The sequence below is a fragment of the Lacerta agilis genome, chromosome 11 (genome assembly GCF_009819535.1).
Source record: "Lacerta agilis isolate rLacAgi1 chromosome 11, rLacAgi1.pri, whole genome shotgun sequence".
NCBI lineage: Eukaryota > Metazoa > Chordata > Lepidosauria > Squamata > Lacertidae > Lacerta > Lacerta agilis.
Window position 1 is genome coordinate 23309266 of NC_046322.1, and position 25399 is coordinate 23334664.

The window sequence follows — 25399 nt, forward strand, 5'->3', positions numbered from 1 at the left end:
TAATTCAGCAGCCCTTTCCCCACTACATATCTCTTTCTGGAAATCAATTAACTGCATCTAATCAAGGGTCAATTTATGAAGCTCTCCCACCAAATTAACCGCCAATAATTTCACACCATATGTGGGAGTGCAGAACTGTGCCTCTCTGTCCCTTTCAGACCCCTCTAAGCCTTTAAAGCCCAGAGGACTCACTGTAATAAAAAGCAGGTTATCCTTGAAATGTTTTCATAAAGTGATGTGTGCATATGAAGTGGGTGAGGGGACTGGAGGGAAGATGGAGAAGGATAGATGGATCCTTCGCTGTGGACTTGCTCATAGCACCAGATGCCAGGGGAGTATTACTACACAGTTCCACCTCAAATCACCCACGTGCTTGGTTTCTGTGTCTTTTAAAAGATACTTGCTTTACTTGCAAGGCAAACGGAAACTAGTTTGCTTGGATTCAACCCCGCTTACCTCTACCCCACCCCCTTTTAGCCTGGGCCTATTATAGGCGATAAAGATCTGGGGATCAACACACAACGCAAAAGGATTGCCCAGATCAACCAGACCCCTACCCTAATTCAAATCCAGTGCCCAAGCTAGTGCCCACTACTCCAAGCACCACATCCAGCGGCCCTCTTCTGCCTGATCTTCGCGTCCCCGATGGCATCATTTCCCCCCCCCCTGCCTCCCAAATCCCCCTCAGCTCCCCCAATGACCCCCTCGATCCCACCCCCCGCGCCCTCTCCCCCGACGGCTCTGTCAATTATCCCTGCCTTCCCATCTCCCCCATGCTTGCACTCGCCCCATGCTCCCTCTGTATTAACCCCCGTCCCTTAAACGGGGGGGGGGGGTTCTTCCCCCTCAAAAACCCAACGTCCTCTCTACAACTTAACGCCCCCCCCCCCGCGCGCTCCGTCCAAGGATCCTCCTCCCTTCTTCCCTCACCTGTCGGAAGGGGTGGGATGGAGGAGGGTGGCTGAAATGACCCTCGGCGGCGCCGCGCAGAGCCCCTTCCCCGCGCCCCTCCCGCGTACCGTCTGAAGCCCTGGAAGGACGAGGGCCAGGACATCCTAGATTTCTTCAGGCCGGGCCGGTGGCCGGTCTCCAGGGCGAACGACGCGCGGTCCATGGCGCGGCTGTACAGGTAGCGCTCCGTGTCCGAATAGCCCCGGTGCCTCACCCTGCCGCCGCCGCCGCCACTGCCCCCGACGACGCGACCCCGGGCGGCTGTAGGGAGAGGAGGGGCAGGCGGCGGCGGCGGCAGCGGAGCGGGAGGCGGCGGCGGGCACTGGGGCGCCTGCGGCTGGTGCACGAGGAAGTGGTGCTGCTGGCGGAGCTGGTAACGGCAGTGGTGCTCGTGGCGCCACAAATGCTTGGGCGCCGCCAGGCTCCCGTCGCCGGGGCCGCCGCTGCCGGTCTCCGCCGCTTCGACCAGGCTGGGGCGGCTCTCCTCAGCCTCCATGCTGGGGCCGCCAACGGGACAAAAGGCTGAACAGAAGCGCTGCGCACCCGGTGTCCTCCCGCTTGCCGAGCGCCGGAGCTGCAGACGCGCTCCTTCGCTGCTCTCCGGGCGCGCTCACTAAGCAACGGCGGCGGGGCTGCCTGCGCGCCTAGCCTCGCCTGCTCAAGCCCGCCTTGCGCGACAACGGGGCTGCTGCTGAAAAGTTGGACAGCTCCCTGCGCCGGCTGCTGCCAGGCGGCGGAGAAAGGCACTCCCTCGGCGTCTTCTCGCCAACTCGGCCGCTTGGAGACGACGTTGCCTGGCCTTAGGGCTGCCACTTGCCCAAGGGGCGGAGGCGGCGGCAGTCTGCTCGAACCGAGAGCCCCGGAGGAGGAAGGTAGAGCAGCGCTCGGCTGCAGCGAGGGAAGCAGCCGCCGCCGCAGCAGCAGCAGCAGCAGCAGCCGGCATAGACCGGAGTGGGCGCCTGGGGCTGAGCAGCGTGGACGCGCGGCGGCCGAGACTGCTGCGCTGACCTAAGCGGAGTTTTCTTCCAGCTCCATCGCCTCCAATCGCGTCTCCTCCGCCTCTCCGAGCTCCCGGGAGATGGGCTTCTGGCTGCCTTTCTGCGCTCGCCTCCCAGAGGCTGCCATTAGGTCACTTCTCGTTTTTAGACAGACCCACCCCTCTCGCTCGCTCTCTCGCCCCCCGCCCCCCCCCCTTAGGAAGTCACTTCGGGTGGCAAAGTTGCACAAAGTCGACGTCGCTGCGAAAGGGAGTCTGGGTTTAAGGAGGGGAGTGTGGAGAAACAGGGAGCCGAAAGCTTTCCCATTTCCTCTTCTGCCCATCCATATATTTGGGGAACTATTTTTCTCTCTCTCTTTTTGCAATCCAAATGGGGAGGGAGACAGAGGTCCTCCGTGCACCAGAGTACTCCACTTAAGGCTTGAAAAATTAAGCTGCTCCTCTCCCCCAGCCCTTCTTCTCATCCCTTTTCTCTAAGTACTCCTGGCTGCGAATTAACACCGCGGAGCTTCAATTATAACGAGTTCTGCGTCTTCCGTTACGAATAAAAGATGGGTCAAGCTTTTCCATTATTATGAACCACCAGTTTCAGGAGTTTGTGAATGCCGGGGAAAATGCCTTTGAGCAGCTGATTCTCTGTGTGTGACAAAATAAAAAATGATTCCACTTTTTAAAAACAGACCCGGCTAATCGAAGTGGATTTTATTTTAAGCAGTAAAATGCTACTATTCTAAAATAAACTCATAGTACTAGGCGAGAGAGGTCTCCTTTAGGGAGCAGCAGCTGAATCCTCTTCTCTGTGTTTCAGATTACCTGCGATGAGAGCATCTAGATCCCAGGTTATTATGAGGGATAGGAACAAGATCAACACAAAAGTGTCTGAAATCCCATGTTTTTCTTGTCTGTCTCTAAAAACACCTCAAAAAACCCTCACAAACTTGAATCTATCCAAATAATAGATTTGACTCTAAGTGTTAATTTGTGTCTCTGGCTCAGGAAGGCATTCAGACACATGATTAAACCAGTTCATACAATGAATACATCCACACAAACCAAAGGCAAATATATATTGCACAGAAGAAGAGTTTTGCTGAACCTGGCCAAAGACTCATCTAGACCAGCCTAGGACAGTATTCACCAACCTGGTGCCCCTGATATTTTGGACCACCACTTCCATTAGCCCCAGCATGTAGAAATACTACCATATTTGGAAGTAGTTCTATTTCACTTTCAAATGGATTGGCACTTCACTATTAGAAGGTTACTGAGGTGAGTATGCCATCTTTATTTTCCACAAATGTGCTCCAGTCAAGTGACCCATGCTTTGCACACAGCTGGAATGTTACCCTAATGCTTTGGTTCTGTGCCCAGAAAATGCTAAAATCTTCATACCCTGCATCTGGGGCTTCATGCATGTTTTTCAAGAGACATAACAAGATATGAAGTCTTAGAGCTTTGCAAATGAATTAAAAAATTAACAAGTCACTGGTCCAGATGGCATCCACCCAAGCTTTGTTAAATAACTCAAATACAAAATTCCTGATCTTCCCAATGAAAATATGCAACTTGTCCCTAAATTTGGCCTTTTTCCTAGACAACTGGAAATTAGCCAATACAATGCTAGTTTTTTTTAACTGCATGCAGAAGGATCAAGGAAAATACAGTATAGGGCAACTGCTTAGCATCTGAATAAAGTGGTGAACACCATTATTACTGATAGAATTATTAAGCATATAGAATATCAAGTTTTCTGAGGAAGACACAGCATGGCTTCTGGAAAAGGAAGTCCTGCCTCACCAGTCTTTTGGAGTTCTTTTAAAGTGTCATCATGTATGTGGATGGGGTAATTTGGTAAACAGGAGTTGGGAAGCCTTTTTGGCCTGGTACACCAGGTTGCTATATTATTAATTAACTAAATGTATATACTGCCCTTCATCAAATGATCTCAGGGTGGTTCAGATAATAAAATACAAGATAAAACACAAGTAAATACTTGGATCACAGCCAATCCAGCAGGGTTGAACTGACTGCCCAACACGAGATGAGCAGTTACTTCAACTCTACTCATCTACATGGATTGTCTACATCAGGGTTTCCCAAACTTGGGTCTCCTGATCACTGGTCCTGCTAGCTAGGGATGATGGGAGTAGTAGTCCAAAAACAGCCAGAGACCCAAGTTTGGGGAACCTTGGCCTACATGATCAAGCTCTGCATGGGAAGCTCAGTTGTGCAGCCAAACTATATGCATCTGCCCCTCACCTGATATCAAGTAGCCATGGTTGGGGGAAATTACTATGTGGGCCAAATTAGGACATGCGATGGGCCAACTTTGGAACACAGGGTGGAGCTTTCCCACCTCTGTCAGTAAGGGTTCCTGAGAAACTTAACACATGGAATCAGAAGGCACAAGTAATTGATTAAACAAGAGGAAGCAGAGAGTAGGAGTCAATGAAAAATTCTTGAAATAGAGGGAAGTAAGCCATGGGGTCCTCCTAAGGATTTACATAGTATTCTGTGCTGTTTAACTTGTTCATAAGTGATCCAGAGTTAGTGATTACCATTGTGGTAACCAAATTTATAGATAATACCCAGTTAATCTAGAAATGGAAAACCTAGGCAGACTATGAAGAGTGCCAAAGGGATCACTCCAAGTGGTGGATGAGCAACAAGAAGTGGAACATGGCTCAGTGTAAATAAATGCAAAGTAATCACACAATGGCAGAGAATTCAAAGTTCACATATACATTGATGAAATCTGAGCTTGTGGATTAACTAGGAAAGAGATGTTGAGGCTGATGGTTCAATGAAAACACCAGCCTAGTATGTGGCAACTGAGAAAGAGACAAAACCCACACTAGGGAAAAGTACTGAAAATTCAGCCTCCAGTATTGCAATGCCTTTCTACAAACCTATTGTGCAGCCACATTTTGAATACTGTGCACAGTATCCCCCCTCCATCTCAAAAAGCGTATTGTAGGAATGGAAAAGGTACAGGAAAGGCTAACTAAAATTAACAAAGGCTATGACAAAAGGTGTGCAGGCGGCATGGGCGAGGCAGTTATCAGGTGGGAACATCCATGGCAGCGCCACCCACTCCCTGAGCCAACAGATGCGGTCACTACCAGTGCAATCCTATGCAGGTTTACTAAAAAGTAAATCTTGCTGTGTTCAATGGGACTTAGTCTCAGCTAAGTTTGGACAGACTTTCAGCCTAGATCAACGTCCTTGAAGTTTCCAATACACTTTCAATGGACCTCATTTTGTTAAGGAATTGAATGAGTTCTTGAATGGCATTGACTAAGGCCCAGTTCCTACACAACCACACAGTGTGGTTGCTGTTTTCTTATGGTTGCTTCCTATATCTCTCTGGTAGCATCAGATTGGAGTAACTACATCAGAGGGATAGGATCATATGGGAAGAACTAAATGGTTTCTAATGCTGATGTAATCCCTCCAATGTCATCCTGCCCTGCCTTTCCATATTGTTCTTCTATTCCTGTGTTACCTGAGTGGGAGTGCAATGGGACACAGCTCCAGGAAAGTGGGAGCCACACTGCTCTGGTAAAGCGGGATCTAAATCTTAGCCAGTCTCATTTAAGAACATTTCCTTTATATAATGAGCTCTCTTATATAATGAAGTCTATGGTATATTTATTGAAAACTTCAGACAAACCAGCCCTGTGTTTTGCAGTTGCACAGTTTTCACACAGTATCTGGCTTACAGCAGCAGCATCCTTCTTCTGAAAGTGGAAAAAGAATTCAGCAGATAATCACTACAGAAATACATTGAAAACATGAATGAATAAACAGAAGAAAGCAAGGCTTTTAAATCATGGTGGCCTGATTAAGAATAAAAGATGCAGATACATTTGAAAACCACATGTCGTAAGAGAGAGAGAGAACAGTCTTACCAAAGCAGACCAATACTGCAGCATAAATTTAAATAAAGCATTTATCGTCCATTTCAAACAAAGAAACAATGTAAGATAAGGCTAACAACAATTTGTCAACTTCAACACGCTTTCTGAAGTCATATAGAGTGGCAGGGAGAGAAAAATTAACACTGAAGAGTCTCTGAATGCCCTACATGATTACACAATTTACAGACCAATCCTACGCATGCATGCTTGGAAATAAACCTCACTGACTTTAATAGGACTTTCTCCCTAGTAAATGTGCTATTGAAGCTCCATTCGCTTTTCCTCTAGTCAGCTGCTTAGTGATAAAATCAAAACATGGTGATTTAAACAGAGCTAACCTTTTCCCCTATGACATTTTTTTCTGATTTAGGCTGCAATCCTATGCACATTTACTAGGGAGTAAGTCTCACGGATCACAATGGGATTTACTTCTGAGTAGATACATTGGGCTTGTGCTGCAAATTACCCTATTCCCAAAAGCCATTACTTGCCCCATTAGAGAAAACTTATGTGCATCCATACATTTTCCCTAATATGAGAAACAGCAGCTTTGGGAAAGGAAAGTTATGGGATCTTTCATCAGAAAAACAACATTGGGAAGAAGAGGCAAAGCTCTTCCCCCAAATGCAACCCCAGCCCTAGTCCCCTCTTCTCCCATGGTTCTTTTATACGGAATTGTGATAGATCACTTTTTCATATTAAAAACCCTACACATTTTACAGCTTTTTCTTAGACACAAATTTGTGTTAACCAGATTTGGCTCATTTTCAAACTGTACAACATGTATGTATGTGTTTTCTGAAATCCTTCACATTCTTTAATAATGTTTTAATCAATACATTCCCAGTTGAGAAGGATCACAGAGTCACAGAGGATCTGATAGAAGAAAACTACAGGATCAACCCAAGTTATATTAAAATATCTCCACAGAGAACAGCGGACAGAGAAAGTAATATGCAATGCCTTAAAATAGACCCAATTCAGCTAGTTCCACCAAAAGCCATTGAATATTATTGCAGGAAAAGGCAAAACCTGCATCCTGGTCTAGCTCAGAAGCCCTGTGCAACCCCGTACACAATGCAAGTGAATTCATACGCTATGTGAGCCATGCAGCCTTTGCAGATTTCACATTTCCATAATGTATGTAGCAGAGATATTATACAAGTAACACGCAAAAGATGCATGGCTATCCTCTTACACCTAATGGGCTGTATCTTATTTTTCTAACCAGCTGTCTCCTTTTTCCATGCTGCAAATCAAAGTGCACTTGTAAACTCAGGGCGCTTTCAAACCTACTTACAATGCTTCTTATATAAGAAAAAAAAAGAATCAAAGGGGAAAACAAATGCTTTCTACAGCAATGCCAGTTTTGTTTACGTGCCTTGATCATTTTACAGGCCTACACAACTTGCAATCCATTAAGCAGAATGCAGCCAATATTTTTATGTCTCTATGTCTTCATATGCCCCTATAAACAGTGTGTCCTGCATTGCAAGGGGATGGACTAGATCAGGCTAGGCAAACTCTGGCCCTCTAGATGTTTGGGACCACAATTCCCATCACCCCTGACCACGAGTCCTGTTAGCTAGTGATGATGGGAATTGTAGTCCCAAACACCTAGAGCGCCGGAGTTTGCCTATGCCTGAACTAGATAACCTTGGTGAACCTTCCAACTCCACAATTCCTTGATTCTATATATCTTATAGACAAATTTGTGGAGGACAAGCCTATCTCATGGCTACTGGCCATGATGGCTATGTTCTACCTCCACTGTTAGAGGCATCATGCCTCTGAATACCAGTTGTTGGGAGTTGCAGGTGTGCTGAGTACTGTTGTATTCATGTTCAGCTTGCAGGTTTGCACAGGCATCTGGTTGGCCACTGTGAGAATAGGATTCTGGACTAGATGGACTACTGGCCTGATCCAGAAAGCTCATATTATGTTATGGTTGCCCAGCAGAGTTTGGAAAATTCATGTTTTGTGCCTGCCCACAACTGCAAGAGCAGATGTGAAGTGCCTGGAAGGCCATAGTATATGGCTGATAATAAAGATGAGTGACTGTGATTTTTTGCAATCTTAAGTTCAAGTTGGCCCATTTCTGCATCAATTTGTGTTTTTGTTTTTGTTTTGTTTTGTTTTTTAAAATAACCCATGTTATGCACATGTTATGCACATTTCTAACACAACACACTTCTTTATGTTATATCCATGGGTATACTTTCTGTGTATGCAATTTCCCTTAACATATGTGATTTTGTGCTGTTGGTTTTTTTTTTTTTTTTTTTTTTTTTTTTTGGCTGAAGAACTGCATTGAGTATCAAAGGCTGGCTATGTTTCAGTTTGCTCGTTGTTCCAGGAAATAAAATTTGGTAGGTTCACATTAGCTTGCCAGATGAACACATCTCTCCCCCATTCCTAGCTGGTAATACTACATTTGGCTTAGAGAATCATAAAGAGGGCGACATCTTCACTTGGCACCTTGGACAGCTGCATTCATTACTTCAGGCAATCACTTTGGCCTGTTCCTACCCTCCATTTCATCTGCCGGCAGTAGCCAAGTCTGAGAAACTGTGGGAAAGTTGAAATGGTTGGTGGCAACCCAGTCTCATCTGTGAAAAAGACCACAGCTGTGGGTGGACACACTTATGGGGAGCACCAGAATGCACTATCAGGACCCCACTCACACCTGGAGTCAACCCTGCTCATAAATTGTGTTGACTCTGCCTAATACGATTCTCCAGACCTTTTTTTAAAAATTGTAATCTGGATTTGAAACTGTTCTAGTGTTTGTTTTCTGTGTAGCATCAGTGATCTCAGCTGAAAATGTAAGATGTGTCAAGCAAAAATAATTGTGGATCTCATTCATCAGACAAATTATTCGAATTTCATCGGTACCACCCACTGGAGCAAAGCTGGAGTTGTGATAGCTTTCAAAGCAAGAGAAAAATGATTTGCACATTGTATCTCAAGGACAAAAAGGCAGTGAAGGGGCAGGGGTGTGTGTGTGTGTGTGTGTGTGTGTGTAAGCAACACATGGATCAAACTGTTCATTGTAAAAAAGAAAGGGATGATGACAAAAATAGCAGTTGTCAGAAGACACACAAAAGATTTGCTCCTCCCAAAATGTTTTGAATAGCACACTGTATAAGGGGTCATAAAAATAGCTGAGGGGAAGGGGGTGTTTAAGTTTCCTTGATGAATAATTAGAGCCCCAGATGGCTGTCCTTCTTAATTGTAGTCAGGATGTGAAATTGTCTTTGGATTAATTTACACTTTCAAATCTGTCTTTGAAAGGCAATAGACAAAAATCATGAAAGCTGAAGTTCTGTTGACATTTCTAATATTAGTAGAACTCTCTATTACTGACATCCTTCCTCCCATTCCTCCACACTCTATGCATCAGGGATGGGCAACTTCAGATGTTGATGAATTTGGAAGTTCATGTTGAGAGCTGGAGTCCAAAAACATCTGGAGGGCAACCCTTTACCTGTGCCTGCTACACATGGTGTTGTAGAGTGACTTGCCTAATCCTATATAAGTCCCAGTTTTATTTGAAGGAGTTATTTTCTCATGGTCCCCAACACAGATTTGGAATGATGAATATTGCAACTTGTTCCTTCCAACGCCAGTCTTTCCTTTTACCACTTTAGGGAAAGAAAATACATGCTAATTAAAGTGTTTATGACTGTTTTGCACCACATTCCTAACAATGTTTAGTTAGAAGTACAGGTGAAACTCAAAAAAATTAGAATGTCATGGAAAGGTTCATTTCTTTCAGTAATTCAACTTAAAAGGTGAAACTAATATATGAGATAGACTCATGACATGCAAAGCGAGATATGTCAAGCCTTTATTTGTTATAATTGTGATGATTATGGCATACAGCTGATGAGAACCCCAAATTAACAAATTCAACTTTGGGGTTCTCATCAGCTGTATGCCATAATCATCACAATTATAACAAACAAAGGCTTGACATATCTTGCTTTGCATGTCATGAGTCTATCTATCTCATATATTAAACTCCAGTAGCTAATGAAAAAAATTGCTTACATAAATGGACTTTTCCACAATATTCTCATTTTTCGAGTTTCACCTGTAAGTCCTATTGAATTCAATGGGGCTTAGTTGCAAGACTTTAAAATGCCCATACCCTCTATTTCTCGACCTGGCAAGGTTCTGTTGTAGAGGACCCCACTGCCTTTCTGGCTGTTGAGACACAACACATGTTTTGTAAAGAAAAGGATGTGGTCCAGCCCTTTTGTATGTTTAACCAAAGAGCAAGTCCCATTTCGTTCCTCTCACCTTATGTGTGTAGGCTTGCAGCCACAGCTGGGCTGTTGCAGGGTGGGGAGAAAGGAGATAATGAAGACTGGTGAAGTTAAAAGCCAACAGAGAAGTCCATGAGAGGTCTGGAGGGTGGCAACATGAGACTTTTCTGCAGTGGCTCCCTGTTTGTGAAATGCTTTTCCTAGGGAGGTTCACCTGGTACCTTCACTACATACATATCTTTAGGTGCATGGAACATGGGAAGCTGCCTTACATCAAATCAGACCAGTGGTCCATATAACTCAGCATTGTCTATGTTGCCCAGAAGTGGTTCTCCAGGGTTTCGGACAGGATTGTCTCCCAACCCTACCTGGAGACCAGGAGATGCCAGGGATTGAACCTGGGACCTTCTGCATGCAAAGCAGATGTTCTACCACTGAGCTGCACCCCTTCCCCTATATATAAAATTAGGGCTTAATCAAAATTGCTGATGGGATGTTCTAATGGAAAACTTGCCTGCTACAAAACATCTTCAGGGAGGAGCTATATGGGATGAATGTGTTCTCTCAGTCAAACTGAGGGCAGCTAGCATTGCCCTCACTATTACATAGCTTTGTGTTGTTTCATACAGCCAAGTCTGGCTAGGAGACATGCTGAATCACCATGAATCATCCTAACTGGCTGGATACAATTTGTCAAAGAATTTTGATTGACTTTGTTGGAATCTTCTTGAGATCAGAATGTGTTTAGATGTGTGCATGTGTGTAGACTTGGGTGCTATTTTGAGACTAAAAAAGAGAGGTTCCCACCATGATAAAGAAACAAATTTCCTCCCAAATCTTTTTGTGAAGCTTTAGAAGACCAATTCAACAACTTTGGTAAAGTGCTTTATAAGTTACATAAATCATGTAACAGTACATGTTAAATGTCAACATATATTTCCCTTGGGGTCCCTTCCAACTCTACAATTGTATTATTCCATGCTATCATAATTGTTCTGTACTGAGAATACAGCTCTTGCTGAATAGGCATATGGAGTTCCAATGTGATTTGAAGTGTGTGAGAATCCAGATACTCACATCAATGAGATTCTTCCCTTTTTGTTGTACCATGTTTATTCTCTCTGAACTACATTGCAGCAAATACTTTTATTGGACATCCCTAAATGCAATTATTCTGAATTTAAAATGGAAACTTCATAATTATTGCTATTGCTTCTAACAGAACTTCCATGCTAATGCTTATGCATTTACTCAAGTGCTCATTAAAACATATTACGGCATTATGCACTAATGGTCTAATGTAGTTCCTAGACAACCCCATCATTTCCTTGCATTTTATACGTATGGTACTCTGAAAGGTCCCTGCAATATTTTCCTGGAAATGCTTTTTAATAGGTCTACATGGGCTTAAATGTGATGAGCAATATACAGAAATAATAGATATACTGTAATTAAATGAGAAAATAGAAGGACTTGGTGTTTCTGTATCTGTCATCATTTATAGGACTCTAGGAAATGAACTCTATGTCACCTGCTACCTTAATTGTCTCCACACAGTCCTGGTGGTATGAATTGATAAGTTACCTGCTTATTGCATTCAGGTGCTGATGGTAATAAGTAACCTGGTAGTGAAGGAAATGTGTCAGGAATAAAATGAACCCACCATGTTGGTTTGTTTACTGAGCGTGGGATTAAAATTAAGTAGTTGGGATAAACCTGGCAATTTAACATGAAAGGCAATTTTGTGAGTTACCATTTGAACTACATGTAAGAGAGAGTGTTTGGTGTGTTTGACTGAATCAGAGGTTCTACGATCCAATAACTGTCTCATTAAATTCTAAGGAGTGTGAAATCTGAAGGATTTTCAATACGTGTAGTAGTGCTGGAAATGAGAATTAAGATGAAGATCAAATGCAATTCTTTCCCATCCTTGGAGGGCCACAGGTTTCCCATCTCTGCCCTAGATGTCCAAGTTGGGGGAAATGCAAGGAAAACTACCCTGGCAAATCTGCTGGTCTACCAAGTATGGAAGGCAGCCCCACACAGAATACATGCATCCATAATATGAAAAATAAAGGAACTACTAGAAGCAAATTAAAATTTTAAAGGTAGGATTTAAAGTAGGCAAGTGGACTAAATGCACATCAATCAAGCCATCTTTTCCTGCTCATCAAAAGTGAACACCTTCGAGACACTGGTTGGGCTCTTTAGAAAAGAAACTGATGTGAGAAAGAAAATACTTATTTAAAACTTTGAAAAATATTACAAAGTTTTAAATAAGTATTTTCTTTCTCACATCAGTTGTAGCTCAAGCCTACTTTCAACATGGACTAGATCCATATATATGACACAATAAATCTTAAAATAATTTTCTGTCTTTTTAATTATGAAACCATTTCCAATACAGTCATTTAAAAGGAGAACCTGCCCCTACCACAAGATTCCTTTAGATTCAGAATTACTCTCTTAGATAGCTTTTAGCAACAGTGATTGAATCAGATACAGTTCCTGCTTAATAGCATCTGTGTGATCTGGCTACAGGCTTTGAATCTAAAAAATTTCTTCAGGAACTTGAAAGGAAATATTAGAAGCAAAATCTGTTTATGCCCCACAGACTGCTCTGGGTGACCTATACACTTGTCACAGGCAAGGCCTCTTCGAGGATGGCATTTGGGTACCATCAGCAGTCAGATCATCAGATTTCACAAAGGCACCAAACTCTGGGTAATCCCTTTGTTTACAACCAGACAGATAGGGGTTCCTGGGACTCCAAAGCAATGAGAAGTAACAACTGACTGTCCTCCACTTTTTTATTTTTTAATTCTGGAGCCTTTACAACTCTGCCGATTATTTCTCCTCTGTATTACAATGAAAATAAATGTACTTCAAAGCAGGTGAAGGCTTTTTGTGACTGCAGCAGCTCTAACTAAAGGGAAAAATACAAATAAGCTGTATAAACATGAGTAAGATTTATTGGGGGCGTCATTTGAGGCATGCAGGAAAATCACACATAAAATAACATGTTTGCTAGTATGATCACTAGATTATTATGTTAATGTCCCAAAGAATTGCAGAAACAAACCCCTACTATACTTTAGTCAGCTATGAGGCTGGGGAGAGATAGCCATAGATCCATGGTCGGCATCCTATGACTTCAAAAACCCTTCTTCAGTAGTAGCTATGAGCATGAGAGCTCCAATGCTTATCCAAATGTTTCTCCTTTAAGGGCAAGGATCCCCCCTATTCATTTCTACACATATGAAAGTTCAATGGTTTGCATACAGCAAATAACATGAAAACACCCATGTTGCCTGGGATAACTGGGGCAAAGAGTGTCATCATGATGCCCTGCTGGAAACCCTGGAGAGTCAATTTCAGTGGTTGTAGCTCAGGGATAGGGAACCTGTGGTCTTCCGAGATGTTGATCTTGCTAAACTCCCATCACCCCTGACCACTAGCCATGCTGGTTGGAACTAAGAGGGAGGCATTTCAGCATGTGGCTTTGCTACTTGTCTTCCACACCCATGGTAGTGGGAGCCAATCAGCGCCCTGGCTCTCCCTGAGTTTGGTAAGAGCCAGGGAGCAGTGGCAATGGCAGAAGTGGGGTGCAGCTCGGCAGGCCAGGAGGTGGCAATTCCTGTTTTGCCTCAAGTGGCGAGATGGGTCAAATCACCCATACTAGGAGACAATACGAGCTAAATGGGCCAATGGCCTGACTCATTATAGGCACTTTCCTGTGTTCCTGTTGCATGGCTCCCTATGACTAATAGGGTAAGTCCCTAAATGTAGCTAGGGTTGGCCCTACCATTAAGCAGAGTGAAGCAGCAACTTCAGGCAGCGGAAGCCAAGAGGCAGGCCCTGTGCACTCTTAATCTAGTCTGGTGCCCTTGGGTACAGAGGATGATGTCCCATCACTAGTTTCAGAGTAGCAGTCAGCTGGCAGTTGGATCAGCTTCTGTATGTAGAATAGGGGGTAACCACCTTATCGTCCTTCACTAGAAGAAGCAAAGTATCTTGGGCTTGTCTTGAATATAGCTAATGGATTAAGAAACTACATGAGTTTGACACTGACCATGTATAAATATTCAACAACCAAGATACTAAAACACTGAGCCAAAAGAAAAGTGTACGTGGAAGAAACAGTATGAGGAAAAATGTCGGTAGTTATCAAGAAGCATCTGGTCTGTCTTCAGGTTCCTTGAAAATATGGATGTTTCTCCCAAAAGAAATGGTTGAAAATGCATTGACTGGGAGATGTAGAGCAAAAAAAGATTTCAAGTGCTCTGTCTCAATTTCCAGTACCATAAAAAGAATTAACTGGATAAAGGATAAGGTTTTCCCACACCCCCATCTCTAATTTATCTGACTTTATGACTGAACTATACGAAACAGAAAGCAATCAAAAGACCACAGCACTTAGGAAAGTGTATTATCTGATCAAATATCTTATCATTCATCCACTATAATCAACAAATTGAATTAAAGCATTTTTATTTTTTTTACTGTCCTGTTATATCTCATATTCAAGAACGGAAAGAATCTTGGCAGACGATTAGGAAAGGAGGAAATAAACTATGCAGGAAATCTCATTTTCATATTGGCTGGTTAGTTTGCCATATGAATACACAGATTTATTAATTTAGATTTTTCACTCTATCCATGCCCAAAGGCTTTAGGCAGGTAATAGGATATTAATATGCCCATTCATACAGTAGCAGTTACAATAAACAAATCAAAGCACAACATTATAAAATGTTACACTCCTTGCAATGGCTTAACCACTACCACTACTAGAAAATGCAGGGCACCTCTTAACTGCCTATCACCATGAATACTGCACCCTTTCTTCTCAATGAAGCATGACAATGCCATTTATTTTCTCACTATTTGTCAGTGTGGATGTGCCTCTCTCCGTACGTAATTTGCCAAAATTACCTCCAAGCTAGAGGTACTACTTGAACAAGATTCAAACGGGATGAGTTATGGATGCTCAGTGTTTGGAGCTTCTGACATACTTCCTTTTCAGAATTTTTTATTTGGGAGGAGGGGGTGTCAACTAAGGCTTCACCATGGTGGCAGTTTACACCACAACTGCAATGTGGGGAGACCAGGGTTTAATCCTTTGCCTCCTGCACCATGGTGCTTCAACTCAGGAATTCCAACACCAAGTTCCCACACATCTCTACTTTGACCCTAAAAGGCGGTCATACACCATGGGGGGATAGGAGGACGGCAGTATCAATCTCAGACAAGCTCCCCGGATATAGATGGTGCTTCATCTGCACTCCAGTTTCTAAATACTCCTAATAAGCTCTGAGTGTGATAAAGCCTTTGTCAGAAACAATAGTCATGCCTTGTTTCCTGAAAGAGGACCTGTTCCCTCCTCTGTGCTCTCCCCTCAAAAAGAAACTCTTCATTCAGGAGATAAGACATGGCTATTGTCTCTGACAAAGAGTATATTATACTCAAAATGTGTTTGCATATTAAGAAATTAGAGTGAAAATAAGGACTGCAAATTTCTTTCACACATTTTGAGAACTGCATTTTTTTTGGGGGGGGGATTCAAAATGGATCCCCCCCGCTACCTACAATGAATGTCTAGGCATCATCTGTCGAAACATTGGACTAGGTGGGCGGCTGGGTTTCAAATAGCTCTTACCAGAAACCAGGATGTTTCTCCCAATGTTGAGCTGAAACCTGTTTCCCTGCAAATTCCACAAGCTGCTTCTAGTCCTGTCTTCCGGAGGAAATGAGAATAAGTATGCTCCATCTTCTATGACAGCCCTTGAGAGGAGTGTTTCATCCATGCAGGTTGCTTGTGGTGGGTGCAGTTCCACCACTGCCCCATCAGCTGTCTCCATTTCACTGCTTGAAGCAAAAAGGGAAGTGCCACCCTACCCTGCCACTGCTGCTGTTGCCTGCACCACTCACCCTGCCACCTCTGCTGCAATTTTGTGTGAGATTGTGCCCATTTCCAGTGAGATCTTCCCGATATCATGTGGGATCTCACATATCACAATATCTCATGTGATTTCTCTGATAACCTTGCAAGAAATCAGCATCATCTCGCTCAACATTGGCGTTGCCAGCACCACTTCCCCAGTGGAGGTGGTGGCGTACTCATGGGGGGGGGTGACACATTGGAGGATTCTGTTGCCAGAGGTGGCAGCCTCACCCCACCCCCACCCCCAATGACTGAGGCAGCTCTGGCTGTACTCATTGTGCATAACCATGTAACCATATCTTACAAAAGTAAAAATTATTATTTCTGCTACTTAAAATATACCAAGCACTAACCCATTTCTTAAGTTTCACTGGTTTCAGCAGCTCCAAGTACCCCTAAGCCTTCTCTGAATTGGGACTCCAGTCCTGGACTTCATTGCACACTGAAGATTCTCATTCCTTCTTCAGACTCAGGGCAATCCCTGGATATCAGCTAAACCCACTTGTAATTCCTGCTCTGACAAAGACTCTCACCCTGGGACTCCTTTCTTCTGCTTGTCCCTGTATCATATTGATTGAAAGGGAGCAATGTCTCACAGTAATGAAAAATGTGCTAATGGGGCCTTCCTCTTAATTAAATTATGTTTGACATACCTTTTTCATCAAAGCGTTGAAAGGACTGTTGTTTTAACTAGGTGGGGGCTACAGTAGAAACCTCTTAATTGGGATGCCTCAGTAGAGAGCCTTTTGTTCTTGTTAATTTGTAGGACTCCTAGATCTACAGTTTAGTGGGGAGGACACTGTACAAGCCCCCTCCCCATGATGAAAAGGCAGTCCACAGGAAGAGGAACCAGCATTCTCCATTCAGGGACAGAAATGTATTTCAATCCCCTTTCTCCTCCTGCTGTTAAGAGACACATCCAGTATTGTGTAGCTTCCACAATAAGAGCAAAAATAACAGCCGGAAGCTCACAGTAGGAAGGCATTGTTCCACTTCTGGGTCCCTCACCCTGCCTCAGACCTCGCGAACACCCTAGCCATATGGAGAAAGCACACTAACGACCCAGGCACCACTGAGCCATCTGTAGGTGTCCTCATTATATAGAATTATTAGCCTTATTAAGCAGCAGCCATTGCTATTCAGCTACACAGGCAAAATCATGGTTCTCTTAAATGATTAAAATTAAATACAGCCAAATTAAGTTAGTGTGTTTATGTGAAATAAAATCTCAGGTTAACTATTATTATTATTATTATTATTATTATTATTATTAGCAAACAAGTGATACATCAATTTTAAAAACTCATCAAAAACATATCCAAGGCATCTTTATAATTATTCCAATTGCAGAGTGGAAAAGATCTCAACTTAAAAGGCTGAGAATACTTTTAAGGTATCCTGGTCCTAAGCTATATAGGGCTTCATACACCAAAACTAACACCTTGAACTTAGATCAATACCTAATTGGCGATCAGTGCAATTCTTTCAACCACAGGTGAAAAGTTGAGCAGCCACATTTTGTACCAGCTGCTGTTTCCAGACCAAGGTCAAGGCAAGCCCTACATAGAGTGCATTTCAGGAATCCAGCCTGAAGCAGTTTACCAGAACATGTGACAGTTTAGCAATCATAAAAGGCAATGGGTTTGTGACATTTCCTATCTTCCCCTTTTAGAACTCACCAGGCACTTAATGCTGTCCTCTGTTATCACACTTGGCTTCATTTTTCCACCCCAACAATCTCTCACATTATATGACGGGTAATTTGCTGCCATGGGTGGAAGGCCAGGACCTGTTAGTTCAATGTGCAGGTTTGCAAGCATTGCAGAAGTCTTTTAGATGCATGAAGCACTGATCTAGATTGAGGAGTGGATCCAGAATTGATCAGTTTAAAATTTTATCCATAAAGAGAATATGATCCACTGCAAGTTCTAAATTAAATTGTTTCTATCAAATCGATTATTTTTTACTTTATTATTAGCGGATCAATTCTGCTATTATGTTATTCCACCCCATTAATTTCAATGTAAAAGAAATGCACTGCAAATAGAATGGGGGTGGAAGGGAATGTAATCAATCATATATTGTTTGGATACTGAAACTCACTCACTGGATAGAAGAAGGGAGGAGGAGGAGGAGGATACTGAAAGCAACAACAAAAGCCAATAGTGATCATAATCACTAGATTCATTTCTGTTCTGGACCCAGGACAAATAAGTGACATGGACAACTTTCACCCTCACTTCTCTTTTCATTGGAATTCTCCATCTCTAACCCCACTTAGGAGAATCAAGAAGAGGGCACCTCTTACTCCCAAGACTAGCAGCAGCAGCAGCAGCAGCTGTAGGGCCAAGATTGCCCAGAACTTTATTAGAGCCTAACTGCACATTACTTTAATTGCATTGCTTGGTTTTTAAAATATCAATTTTTAATAATTTTTTAAAATATCATTGCTTGGATATTAAAAAAAAAATCAAGGGTGAAGGACCTGGATCCAGACTATAGCTCTTATATTACAGGCCAATATACATTTAAAAAATGAAGCCCTACTGTTGCTTTAACTACTTAAAGCAACAAGTACATCCATCATCAGTTCCCCATTCTTTGGCGTAGGACAAATCAGACCTAGAGCTAAAGCTGGGGCTTAAGTGAGAGTAACTTGGATCTGGAGCAAAGCTGAGCAGAAGCCTACTAGGGAGCTGTTCTCTAAGCAAAGTCCCAGGAGGGACTGGGGAGGTTTCACATTCTCTCAGCACTCTCCTCTCCTCTCCTGGTAATCTGTTGCATCCCAGGGCATGCCTGAGCCTTCTCTGACTTCTCACTTCTTCTGAGCAGTATGTCCTGGCATGAAACCCATCAGCATTCCCAACATACACATCTCCTAATATACACAAATTTGCAAAGGATCTGAAAAGTGTGAATTTGATAGGGTTCTCCCTCAAATCAAATTTAAATGAATCAAATCCCTACTCCAGAGTCATAGTCAGAAAAGAATCTGGCAGTAGACTTAGGGACTTACAGCAAACGGAAAGCCAAGCTGTGCTATCTTAAGGGTAGTTGCTGTTGTTTCTGCTACCTGTCCTTCACCAGCAGGTCCCAGGCTTATGAGATTTCAAATGGGAACTTCTGTTGGTGGAAGACTCAAGCTTGAATTTCAGAGGGGTGCCTCTGGCTCTTTGAGGATGAGAATCAGTAGGGGTGGAGTTAATGGGAGGATGGACCAGAATGAAATTCCTATGCCTGGCCACTGTTCTGAAGCCTAGTCTGAAGCCACTGTTCTGAAGGAAATCACAGCAGTTTCAATGATATGGTGGAGAACATTCAGAGAATATTAGGCACAATGGTTCTCTTCAGAAATGGTGAGAAGAAGAAAAATTCTTTAAAATCTTCTCAGAAAAAAAATCTCCTAAGAGGAATTTCAGATCAGCTCTAATTTTAATCATCGTGGAAGCCCCCTTGGGCTTCTGGGAAAGGTGGTCAAGAAAGGTTTTAAAAAGTAAAACTGATGACTAGATGACTATGGTCAGGAGGTTGCAGCAGAGGACCTGTGGTCTTTTGCAGATTGATTATTTAATAGAAAAAGAGCAAAAAATGAATGATTATGGAAATCATTCAGAAACTGAATGATCAAAGCAAAGTCTGAGCTGTTATAAACTGATTATGATGTTATTTTTGGCAATGATTAGAGCCCTGAAGAACCACACAATTATCTCTACACACCCAGTAGGGATTTGGACTAGTGTTTCCTGAACAGCAGGCCTTCCAACTAAGTATGTCAAAGCACTTTTTGAAATCTATGAATAGTTTTAGAAGCAATTTCTGTTATAATGTGGGAGTATGCTTTCCTAAGAGGGAAGAGCCAAATGTCCACTGGATGTGCAAAAGCAATTTGGCCGTGTCCAAAGTAGCTCTCTGGATCATGGTCAAGCTGATGCAGCTTTCTCTATAATGTATAACCTAATATACCATAGCTTAAGACTAGGTATGGCAGGCAAACTAATGATCAGTTGTATCATTGCTATTGAAGAGTGGTTTGATACACAGGATGTCTCCCCGCCTTCTGCCAAAAAATGAACAGATTGAGATTTGCTTCACTCCAGCAGAAGCAACGCTATGGTAAATGTATATTCTGATGCAGAATACGGGACACACAAGTAGTTGTGAGTTACATGAAAGAGATACAAATCTGCAGACATCCTCTCTTGTAGAATCCTTTGCTTGAGCACACGCTAGCATAATTTGGTAACACATAAATTTAATAAACAAGAACAAGAAGAACAACATGCAATCTGATGAAAAACTGTCAGCTGGGTAGGAAAAAAACCTCACATGACCATCTTAGCCCATGTGGTCCCCATATTCACACATATACCAGAGCACCATGAGAATGCACCACCAGAAACTAGCTTCTATGGGTGCTCTGTGTGTGTGAGGAGAGGGGAGGAGAAACTGGAGGGGAAGACTGTTGGTAGACTGCTGGCTATAAGCACCTGGGAGTTACTCCACTCCAGAACTGACTATAGGATTTCAAATGGCTTCAGTATGGTTTACTTTGCAGTAAAAGCAAGGAGGTGCTGGCAGCTTGCCTGGTGGAAATTGGCCAACTCATCAGAGGTGATGTCACAAGTTTTGTCCTTGGGCAATACAATCTGACCATGCCAACATTACAATCAGCAAGCCCTCTGGAAATGGGCCCATCGCACAAGAGTCTAAATTTAATCATGCCAACTTAGGAGTGACCAACACAACTGGTGTCCAGAAAAGAAACTAAGTGCAGGCCTATAGCAGGTATAGAAAAGGCAAGGCTGCCCAGGGATTATGCCTTCCTACATCCAATCAGCTTAGGAGCTTGCTTTGAAGTGTTTGTTTAGGAGGATACATAAACTCCGGGCTTCACAATCAAATTGTTCTGTTTGCTCAGTTCCACCTACTGCCTGAAATTCCTCAGCTTCAGAATGGAACCTGGGGTCAAACTGTTTTCTTTCACTGCCTCCAGTCTGCTGCCTCCCTGGAACCTTCCTTGCTGAAATGGTGCTTTAGAAAGTTTAATAAGGCAGGGCTACTTCCGTTTCGCTTTCCTTGCTGTTCTCTCTGACTCAGGAGTTCCACTGCATGCCAGTTTTGTTGCCCATCAGGGCTGGGAAAGGTAACTTTTTCTATCTATCTTGTCATTTGTAGGTCCTCACCCTACAAATCATAGCCTTCAAGCCTGCTCATTTCTTCCTATCTGTGCAGGTCACTACATTTTCGAGAAGTATTTCAGTCCTGCCTTAACTCCACTAAGTTTATGTCAGCAGTACATAATAGTACCTAGTATGGCTTTTCAAGTAGTGCTGAACACACCTCCCTCCCCCCAAACCTCCACACTGCCTTGCACTGAACCCTGCAGTTATTCCCATCATTATTTCCGCCCCTTATGCCTTGTGTGCATGTTTAATTCTTGCATGTGTGTTGTGTGTATGTTAGTATAGTCATGGTTAGGATTATTTAGCCAATTCTTCCAAGCCAAAGCACGTGTGTGTGTGTGTGTGTGTGTGTGTGTGTGTGTGTTTTGATTCTGTGTGTGTTCAATAAACACCACCCCATTTTTAAGACCTGTGTCTTAAATCACACAGCCACAAGAATCAATCTGCCACAAGAGTCTACCACTTCTGCCAAAAGATCCCAATTCACATTACTCTTAGAACACATACAGCAACTGCATCATTTACCAGTCCTTCAGCCTAAGACCCCAGGGTGGGTCACAACAATTTAAAATACAACACTAAAAACAGTTTGAAACAAATGAAATCATAAGAACAGGATGGGTCCTAAAAATATGCATCTCACATGTCAAAGGGTACATGAAAGTTATGTCTGCAAAGGAGTCTCACTAACAAGAGATGCTCTCCTTTCTATACCACCCTGAATGTGGTCACACACTGTTCTTAAAGAGCTTCAAATGGCAAATTTTAAGATCAATATACTGTGGCTTGTTGCCAAATCCTAAGCAAGTTTCAGTGTGTCTGCGCTCTGCTTTGTTCTATTATAATATATTATTATCAGTGTTTTAACTTAAGTGCAATCTATATTACTGTTACCCAGATCCAGGTACTCTAGGAGAAAACTTTGTTTCTATATCCATTTCAATTAGGGTTTAGCCCCAGTTTTGGCACAGAAACTGCTTTGGTCGCCTTGTATCATGGCCTCTGTTGGGAGAAAGACAGAGGAAATGTGACCCTGGACTCAGCTATACAGCTGCAAATAAAATGTTTTAAGTGTGTTTTAAGTGCATATATATATATATATATATATATATATATATATATATAGTGCGATGGTGAGCCTTATGGAAAATTCAATGTATTTTTTTAAAACGCTTTTAAAAAAAGCATTTTCAGAAAGGTTTCTATATTCCACCCCTGTTAATTACCCTTGACCTCTCAGTGGCTTTTCATACCATCGACCTGTAGTCTTAATAAGGAATTGTTATTCAGGTGTTAGGAATGTCAGGCCACAATCTAAGGACTAAACGTGCAAGTTAAGTAGCAATGCCTTATGGAAATTTCAACATGATTTTGTTTTTGTTTTTCTCCCCTCCCCAAAGAAAGCAGAAGAAGATTTGACTCAAATTTCCCAGGAGGGGAATATTTTCACGATACTTGGGGAGATGGGTTTTGGCCCAGCCTTCGATGCAGCCAGGTTGAAGGCATGATCTCTCACCTATTGCTGAAAACATTGGCACTGCGGATCAGCATTCACAGGGAGGTCGGCCAAAGCAAAGAGCTCTGAAGCAATTGGTGCTTGAATCTGGCATAAAAGGGACATCTGCTGCCTTTGGAGCCAAGCTGTGTCTATTCCTTTCCTATTCCATTGCAGTTCATGTACCTCCTCCGAGAAAATGTGACACTTCTTGCCTAGGTCTGATTAATAATTCAAATGAATAGGAGCTGATCTTCCACCTGACATGTAACAAAGCCTACCAACAGGAAACATTCCCACATAGCAAGGATTGTTTTCTGGAAGAGAACCAGAGACTGAACGTGTTAGGAGAGACGGAGGATTTGCTTCCTATTCAACAAAGTGGATAGAGCCAAATTTAGTTTGGCTCAAAAAAGAAAAGAAAAAGCTGTAATAAAAATTTGCTTTGTTTTACAGGCAGGCATCATTTCCCTGTATTTATTCATTTTTAATATCAGGCACACTGATGCAAACAAACTCCAAGGAGAGAAGCTGACAGAAAAGAACTGAAATCTTAATTCCCTTAAATAAACAGACTGTAAAATAGGGCAGAAGTGGGTGAGCTTGTGGACACTGAAATCAGTGAGAATAAGCATGTCTAACTCCTTGAGACACACTTTGAGATGCCATCTTTTCCAGTCAGCTTTCCCCAACCTGGTGCTCTGCAGCTGCTGTTGAATTACAACCAGTGCTATTTTTCTAGAAAAAGAGGTGCCAGAATTCACCATGAATGCCTCCCTTGTTCTCTTATAATGGCAATGGCACCCACAGGTTCCGGCTTTGGGGGGGAGGAGCCCTGACTACAAATTCCAACAGCCCCACCCAATATGACCAATGGTCAGGGATGTTGGGAGCTGCAGCTCAAATATCCAGAGGGAACCAATTAGGGGATGGATGATTCACTACAGTACTTCTTTTTCAGCTTATATTCATTATAGCCTAACTGAAGCAACTACCTTCAAACAATGGGATCATAAGCAAGACAAGGCTGGATAGCTCCACTAAAGTGGCCTCTGAACTCGAGAGGGAACGTCTTTTGGTACAGCTAACAGCTGCAAGGCCATGTTTTGAGACATATAAATCTGAGGAATTCTATCTACACAAAATGTCTTGATCCACACCTCTTGAATTAATGTGCAAATGAATCATGTATCATCCATCAGATGTTGGGTGCGTCCAGATGGGTTTGCTATTGCAAATTGCTATTGCAAATGTGTCGTTCTGGTGTCACAAACAGCTCACTGGCAAAATATTTTTAACATCAGGCTTTCTACAGAAAGGGTAAATCAAAATTAAGTGGGGAAAATAAAAATGGGCTGACATTTTGATGTCAATGATGTTGCATGGATGAGGAGTACCTACCCCACAATAAACGTCCATCTGGAAGTACCCTTTGTATATTGCCTAGCAGTGTATTGTGGCACAGTTTGCAGCAGTTTAAACTTATGAAGTTATAGATTTAAATGGGAACTTTCATCCCAATGTAAACAGCCAATTAGGTAGAACATTTTCAACATGAACATATCAGTGGAAGAAAGGGTTAAGGCTTCCCCTCTCTGACTGCTTTGATCCCAGTAATTATCAGCTCTGAGTGGCTACTATCAGGAAACTGGTGTTAGCTATACCTGCATTTGCCATGTGTGCTGCCTTTTGCATAAGTACTATTTAATATTTATAGGGCCTAAGCTAAGACGGTTTGTTGCACACTAAGAAAATGGTGCAGCAAGGTCATCCACAAGATTTATTGGAAGTTGCCCTCTGCAGAACAGTAGCGGGAATCCATTTGCTCTTAATTGTTAGCATCAGATGCAGGTAAAAGTCTAACTTTCATTGGAGAGATCACAGTGTTTCAACCATTATATTCATGCATACTTTAATTAAATGGAAGTGCTGGCCTTTTATACTAGCATCAGTGGAAGCTGGCAAAAGTCGAAGACGTAGACTTAATCCTGCAAACAAATGCAGATAGGATCTTACTAGCAGGAACAAAGGTTTTCCTGGTAACTAGTAGGTATTGTTGTTGTTGTTGTTGTTATTCAAGACTCTAGAGTGAATGCAGCAATAAAGTAAAGGTAAAGGGACCCCTGACCATTAGGTCCAGTTGTGTCCGACTCTGGGGTTGCGGCACTCATCTCGCTTTATTGGCTACTTCTGACAAACCACTTCTGACGAACCAGAGCAGCGCACGGAAATGCCGTTTACCTTCCCGCTGGAGCGATACCCATTTATCTACTTGCACTTTGACGTGCTTTGGAACTGCTAGGTGGGCAGGAGCTGGGACCGAGCAACGGGAGCTCACCCCGTCACGGGGATTCGAACCGCCAACCTTCAGATCAGCAAGACAGTTTTCTGAACAAATTTCAGATTTTACTTTTTCTCACTTTCTCCCTAGGAAAAAAAGGTCACCTTGCAGAATTTTCTCTGAATATACTCCATCATAGTTTATGGCTGCTGCCATTTCCCAACCCATGCCATGTGATCCAGCACGATGCTAGGCCTGGGGCACTGAGGAGTAAGGTTTCCAAGACAGCTGCAGCAGCAAAATAAAAGGAAAAACCTTAAGGGGTAAAATAAAGATGCTATCCCGCTACTTCTGGTG

The 25399-nt window shown here is 42.8% G+C and overlaps 1 protein-coding gene across 3 annotated transcripts in view; it reads right to left on the reverse strand.

The window, feature by feature from the left end:
• The window catches only part of PDE4D (phosphodiesterase 4D), a 622016-nt gene that overhangs the window by 419360 nt on the left and 177257 nt on the right, over positions 1–25399 (reverse strand). The window contains exon 1 of one of the 3 annotated variants that reach the window (XM_033163811.1): positions 1020–1129. The exons of the other annotated variants lie outside the window; for them this stretch is intronic. Coding sequence (XP_033019702.1) covers positions 1020–1114 — 95 coding nt within the window. The 5' untranslated portion in view covers positions 1115–1129. Of the gene's footprint in view, positions 1–1019; positions 1130–25399 lie in introns of those variants that run through there. 3 annotated transcript variants of the gene reach the window in all.